Source organism: Telopea speciosissima, chromosome 3 (assembly GCF_018873765.1).
Source record: "Telopea speciosissima isolate NSW1024214 ecotype Mountain lineage chromosome 3, Tspe_v1, whole genome shotgun sequence".
NCBI classification, from domain to species: Eukaryota; Viridiplantae; Streptophyta; class Magnoliopsida; order Proteales; family Proteaceae; genus Telopea; species Telopea speciosissima.
Window position 1 is genome coordinate 16,711,445 of NC_057918.1, and position 7,820 is coordinate 16,719,264.

At 39.5% G+C, this 7,820-nt stretch overlaps 1 protein-coding gene across 1 annotated transcript; it reads right to left on the reverse strand.

The window, feature by feature from the left end:
* Positions 1–1,344: 1,344 nt before the first annotated feature.
* LOC122653844 lies at positions 1,345–2,321 on the reverse strand. The gene has a single exon (XM_043847793.1). It carries the CDS (start codon positions 2,229–2,231, stop codon positions 1,590–1,592), a length of 642 nt encoding a protein of 213 aa, XP_043703728.1. The 5' UTR covers positions 2,232–2,321; the 3' UTR covers positions 1,345–1,589.
* Positions 2,322–7,820: the final 5,499 nt, after the last annotated feature.

Sequence of the window (7,820 nt, forward strand, 5' to 3'; positions counted from 1 at the left end):
GGATATATTGGATGTGATCATCTTGGTCAATGTTTATTTGCTATTTCTTCCCCTTACCTCTTTCAATACTTCTATGATAGGTGAAGCTATGGTCATTCAGATGGCACTATTGGAGTCGACATCTAAAGGATGTGATTACATTATCATCGAATCGGATACTAAGGATGTGATGACATATTTCTAGAGGAATGCTACAAGTTTGCATTTGATAATTCGTTTCATTGTAGAAAACATCTTGTATTTATCTTTTAGATTAGTTTCTTGTGCTTTCAGTTTTGTACCAAGGGAGATTAATAGCTTAGTCGATTCCTTGGTAAGGAGGACTGTCATTAACAATTTTGATCCATGGATTCAAGAGATGTGTTCTATTCTTGCCATGAGTTTCACACATTGATTATGAATAAATTAATTTTCCTTCTCCTAAAAAAAAGAGAAAAAAGACAATATATAGAAAACCCAACTTTAATCTAATAATTTGAAAAATTAATATGCTACACCTACATTAGTGATCGACAAATATCAACAACCCTTCTGATTAGAACTAATTTTTTTTCTTCAACAACAAAGATTCATCAAAACTAATTGGATCAACTACGTGAATCCCGTTTTTCAATACTCCATTCAATAAGCAGAAGTGAAAAAGAATGCACACGCTTTTGCACATAATGATCTTTTTTCAATTTATATATGAATCCCTACGAAATAAATTTGTCTCCCTGCCTTCTCATTGTTGCGATTTTCCACTCTCATGTTATGGGAAATCTTACCCTAAACTTCTTCAATTTAATTCATGAATTCTTTTTGGGGATTTAATTAATTTGGTGTCAAGACTCAACAGATAGCGGAGGACATTCACGATCGAAAGAGCTGTTTACGGGTGGTAACACTCAAAAAACTTATTGAAGCAGCTTTTCCTGTCTAATCTTTCTTTAAATCGCTTCTTCCATTTACCCAGACAGTAATGGGGTTGGCTAAAGCGACTTTCTACTCAGTCCATGCCCTTTGATACTAACTATGAACCTAAGAATGAACTCTGATCACCCATGTATCCCAACCCAATCACGATTCTCATTTTCTTCTTCTTCAATGCTTGAAACCGACCCAAAATCTATAATGTGTTCATGGCATGTGACCTTGCCCCTACGGAACTGGAAATCCAGCCATGAAACCCACCAACTGAAACGTTACCCTCTCCAGTACCTCAGAAAAGAGCGAATAAATCCAAGGAAAGCTCCAGCTATGGCTCACCTACTTTACTCTTCTATTTACTTGACCGATTCTCGAACAGAAATAAACGATTTTTAGATCCAAAACATAATATAACAGTTAACCACTTTCTTGAAATCTCTGTCAAAGGTCAAATCTCCAGTCTCTATACACTCATTTCTGACTCCATTCTTACATACCAAAAAAAAAAAAAAACAAAGAGAGAAAAACGGGATTTTTATTGTTTACAACGATGACATCAGAGACAAGAAAGAGAGACTGAGGCGAAAACAATCTCGCCGGAAAACCTTAGCCACCAACTTGAAGCTCCGGCGGCAGACGAGAGACTACCGTTGCCGGATCTTTCAAGTCTTAATGATATCTTATGCTTCCATGGCGGCGGCCATTCTATTTTGTCGCCTCAGGTCTTTATAGAACTTCTGAATGAATTCCTCGGCCGCCTTATCCACGTGGCTATCCTCGTCAGCATTTCTTAACGGAAACGGTGAGTCCGTTATCCTCAACTGCCTCCCCATTGGACTCTTTCCGAAACCGGGGAACGATGACGGTATAGGAGACGCCTCCGTTATGTCGTGGACGTTTAACATCTCCAGCATTCTCTGGACCGCATTGACGGTTGTTAAGTCGTCGTCGGTGGTGGCCGTCGGGTACAATGAAGAGAAGTAACGGTGGTGGTGGTGGTGCTTCCGTTTGGTGACGGGGAACGGGAAGTAAGATGAAGAAGAAGAAGCGTAAGGGTAGGCGGGGCTATTGCTGCAGCTGAACTCGTACTCACGAGGTGAGACGAAGGAGAGATTCGCATCGATCGATCGACAGCTGAAGTTAGAGTGATGGTGAGACATGAGGTTCCCTATCGCCTTCCCTGCGATCTTGCCACGTTTCATCATCAATTGGAGCTCCATCATTAGCTTGCGCTTCGAGACGCCTTTCCTCATCATGATGAACACTATCCGTACAATATTCCAGAGTTTCTTCGCTATTGCCGCCGGTGGACTCGGTTCCATGTCTTCTTCTTTTCCACTGTCAGTTCAGGCTCGATCGCGACTGTGAGAGAGAGAGAGAGAGAGATCTGCAAAGCAGGTTTTGGTTGCTTGAATGGAGAGGGGTGAGGGGTATCTATATAAAGGCCTAGATAGATCGAGATCGAGATCGAGAGAGAGAGAGAGAGAGAGGCAATTATTGTGTTACTGGAAACACCTTTGGGTTTTGTAAATTTACTACTGTTTAAGCTTGAATGATTAGAGATATTTAGTGTAAGAAATATCAAAATTGCCCTTATATTTTGTGAAACGGCAAGGGATTTGATTGTCGAGTGTGGCAAAAAAGCTTACATCGTGTTGATTCCAAAGGGAAAGTTCTCGGCCACCCGTGGAGGAGGGTTCACCCACCGATGGGGATGTAAACGGATCGGATTCAGATTGGATGTAATCGGATTCGGATATTTTCTGGCCAAATACGGATATCTCTAAATGGATTCAGATGCAGATCGGATTTGGATTTTCGATCATCTATTTACATCTCGATCTTATATAACCTGTACCTTCCTCCTTCTAGTAGATTCAATTCACTCTCAATCCATATTTCTTAGATCATAATTCTAGAACCTGTTGAATCTTCAAAAACCCTCAAAATCATTATTTATTTAATTTTTTATTATTAAGTATTCAGATTATTTTTTTGAACATGGATTTTATTGTAGTATTCAAATTTTTTTTTTTAGATATCTCTAAACGAATACAGATGTCCTTAAATGGATATGGATGCAGATTCGGATTTTGATTATCCATTTATATCCACGGTCCCAAGATGTTAATTAATCCCCACCTACACAGTACGGTTGAAAATGCCACTGGTTTGAGGAATTAGTATCAAATCGGTCAAAACGACCAATTCATATCGATATCAATAGAGATCAAGAGATCAATATCGATTACTAGCTGATCTTGTATCGATGGATAAATTTTTTCATTCGATCCGCCGTTCGAATCTAAAGCTAAAATGCAAGTAGATGCCTTTTATGCATGCAATTTACCATTCGGTCCCATATTCCCATCTATAGTTTTCAAAACTAAACCGGGTGTAAAACCAAAGGGATTCCAATGATGCCAGTGCAGATTTCTTCTCACACCCTCTCTTACATTCTCTGTCATGGATCCCACATTCTCTCTACATTAAATGTTTTTTGGCTTACAAATTGCTTCGAGCAGGATTTTAAGAATCGGTATCAGATATGGAAATCAGTTTCAACCGATATCAACCCGGAGTGTTCCATATCGTTCTAATCGAGAAGATTTACCCTTTATCTATCATTTAAATAGCGATTTTTTTTTTAATTTTTCATTTGAAGTTCCGTACTGATCCAATAATAAGAGATCAACGAAGAATTGGAATCGGAGATTGGCGATACGATCTGGATAGGACGATTTCACCAATCCAATCCACGACCGATCCCTATAACCATGTTCCCAAGATGCCTAGTAATGGGAAACCGCATTTTGATGTTGTAGGAAACCTCTGCCCAAAACGCCAAAACCGAAAATGAGGTTCACTCCGGCTTTCAAGTATTCATTTTATTGAAGGACAAATGATCTATGACTATGAGTTTGTGGCGTAGGTTACGTCCTCTCATAGTTTAATATACTTGAAAAAAAAATTGCTTGCTCACATGGTTCCTGCACCTAGACACCGGAGTATATGAAGATACCGTTCAGTCCTTAGTGAAATTAAAAAATCTCGTCCAAATAGATGCCCTTGTGCAACCTCTCATTGGCCCCATGTTGGTACAAGGTCTGCACGATCAGGTTGTGATCTCTTGCCCTTAAGTATATTTTTGGAGAAAAAGAATGATGCCTGTTCGGGTGCAGCTTACGCCTAGATATACCATAGACCTTTATCTGTTTCATTTCCTGGGCAGCTCCATTTCTTCAATTTCCTCTAATAGAGGAGAGTGGAAATGACCACCCTACCCCTACCCGAACACATTGCCTGGGTGGGATCCACCTCCCCTTTATTAGAGGAACTTGGGGAAATGGAGTAGGCAAGAAATGAAACAGATATAAAATACGACATACCACCTACCCCTGTTTGATGCCTTTGCACATCCTTTCATTGGCCCGTGCTAGTGCAGGGACCATGCAATCGGCCAACGTTTTTCTTCTCATATTATTATTGGTAAAGAGAGCGCTACTTGGTTGTGTGCGACATGCAACTCCTCCGCCTAAACAGAGGGCCATGCGAAATGATTGCCACATCTTCAGGGATTTCTGCCTATTAATGCGGTGGATCATCATTTCGCACGACCCTATATGCAGGTGCAAGAGCTGCATGTTGCATAGGACTAGGCAGCATTTTTTTCCCCTTATTATTATTTTGGGAGAGGGTTCTCTAAGCAAGTTGCATAGAGGAAGGTTGTTACACCCGCACCCGGGATTATAATTAATTATTATTTTTTTTCGTGATGTGTAGTTACCACTGCCATGTATGCTGGTGAGCTGTACTCTCACTGGTGGTTAAATCCAGCTACAAAATTTTTGACCATAATACGGATTTGCCTGTGGAGGAAACTATTCGGGGTCATGGGGGACAAACCATGACAATGGAGAAGTAAGTTCTAGCCTTTAATTTTATTTATTTATCTTTTCCTTGATGTCCTCGAAGTGCGGGTCAAGGTTTTGACCATCCGGATTATTTTTATTTGTGTAGGAAATATTTTATTTATGGGTCCCACTTACTTAGTGAAACTTGTGATGGACTTATGACCCCATATTATGTGGATCCCACCCTTTGATAGACTTCTTTCCTATTTAGAATTAATGAGTTGACCCATTTAACTTAGAGTGACCCATTTAATTAGAGCAACCTATTTAACTTATGGTGATCCATTTGACTTGGGTGACCCATTTAACTTAAGGGACCCAAGTCTCACTTACTATAAGTAGGACTAAAGGGGGGAGGGAGTATTCATTTCTCATTACTTCTCCTCCAACAAAAAATGTGGGAAGAAGGAAAAGAAGAGAAAGAAAGAAGAAAGGAGAGGAAAAGAAAGAAGGAGAGTGGAAAGGCTTGATTGGAGGCTTGAAGATTTCACTTCTTGAAGCCTTCAACGTGGAGCACCACTTCCTTGGGTTAGGTAAGCCATTAAAGCCTTCTCTCTTCTTCTATTTTGGGTTTGAAAAATGAGAAAGACTTGACCTAGGGTTCCACTTAGAACCCAAGGACATATTGGAATCTCTATGCTAGGCTATTGTGGAGTTATTTCACTCCATGGCTAGCCCTAAAACTCACAATCCCATTCCAATTGAAAGACTTAGGGTTTCTATCCTATTATGCCTTAGATTAGGTTTTCCTTGCTTTCCCTTCTTGAATCCTTAGGATTACATGGACCTAATGAGGTCTTAGAACCCTAATGGACCTAGGAGGAAGCTCCCTTGGTATTCCCTTGCCTTCAAACCACTTGAAAATGGAATCCTTGGTGAGAAACCCTTTGAATCTCAGACATACAGGTATGAGGTTTTACATGCGGTTTCAAGACCTACAAGAAACCACCCTTGCAACCACCCCTTGAATAAGTCCCTGTTAAAGTCGATTTTAGGTGCGATTTCATGCTCTGAGACAAACCACCTATAAAATCACACTTGGCAAAAACCTTCCTAAGCCCCTGGTTAGTTAGGATTTACATGTAGATTTAGGAATTGGACATGAGACCACCCATAAAACCACCCTGCCTCTGAAACCCATGTATAAACATTTACTGTTATACCCTTGTTGATAGTTATTAGATGGTCTTGAAAAATGTATTAATTACAGTATTTATCATTTAGCCTTTGAACATTTTGTAACTATTTGACTTTATACGCTTCTGTAAAATTACTGATCTTTTGGAATGTAATATTTCATTTTCGCACTTTGATATTATATTGTTTTAATATTGATTATGACTATGCGTTGGGACAATGTGTCAGTGATTCTGACAGTTTAATGGGATAACACGCATCGTCCTAGTCACCCCTTGTGTTGTATTATATTCCTTGTCTGGGATGGGGGTGTGACAAGGGCACCTAGCTATGAGGTACAGCAAAATTATATCTTGCATTGAAGGGCAGCGAGGTCATTCCTTATGAGGAGGAGAGAGATAGACATAGAGGTGCTGGCGTACCTTACCCCTTCCGACTCAAGAACCTTTTCACTATTAAATTTTTTGGAAAAAAAAAAGGCATGTGAAAGAACGTACCCTACATTGCTAGCTGACAGTGGAAGCTGAAAGATGCCGAGTTCAATTCCTCTACATGTACCAACAGGTGAACGTACATGTGAGAGTCAATCACATTTTACTTTTGTTTCCATAAAAACTCCTTTTCCCCTTGTAAATGGCAAAAATAAGACAGGTGGTTGGCTCTCACATGTACGTTCACCTGTTTGTGTTGGTACGTGCAGATGATCCATTCTCAAAGATGCCTTACTTCACGGGTCTTTATCCCTTGTGGTGGTTTCCTGTCCGGTACAGTTCTTGCAATTCTTCTTATAAAGGGCAGAAATGATCACCTTACCCCCTGCTTGGGTGGGGCCCACCCCCTTCTTATTAGAGTCACTAGGGAACTGTACCAGACAGAGAATCGCAAGAGATAATTTTCCCTCACTTCACGACCAACTAAATCCAAAATTTTATTCGAACCGTTTCAGGGGTATTGGGTGAAGTATATATTTTTTTTGGAAAGGACATTTTCTAAAATAAGTGATGTGGCATTATGGATGCAATATATTCAACCCTGATGACTTGAACAAGGCAGTACGAATCACCCACGTAATTAAGTGGTGATTAATTAGCCTAAAAGAAGGCACTTGAAAGATAACAACGAAAATTTTATACCCGTGTATGAATTATGACATTATTTGTATGTGGATTATCCTAGAAAGGGATTTAGTTTGGTATGACAAATTAAAAGAGGAATTAGCTCTTGAAAGAAGTGCAAAATCCATCTAAATCAGTAAAACTAGCTCAAGAAGTCATTTCACAATTATTTGATAAACCATGTCATTCTTGATATTTGGCTTAAGAACTAGCACATCAATAATCTTTAGATTAATCGTACATACTTGAATCAATTGATAAAAGATACGTTTGAAAGGAGGCCTTGCCTATGGGACCCGAACACCCCTATTTTTATTAGACCGGATCATCCAGCTCCTGCCATGGCGGGGGGAGAGCCAAATACTCTTCCCATTGCTCGATTTCAATTCATGCATGATAAGTTGAAGATCCATTTTCTAGTACCTTTCACTTGAGGGATACATTGACCAAATATTGAGTTTCCCCATTTGCATGAGAACTCAATATTCAATTACCTTTCTTAGTAGGATTTTAATTGCACAATATAATCTTGTAAATCTTCCATTCAAGTCTCAGCCGACTAGGGCTTCTCATGTATATTTATATCAGTTGCAAAGTGAATGAAAATCAATGAGAAGTATTCAGTGTTAACCATTGTTGGTCTCTTTCCATACACAGGAATCAGGGTTAACTTTGTTCTTTTTCGATCCCTTGATTTTGGTTGATTATTTTCTAGCTTTTTTGTTGGAAATTTGGAATTGCTATT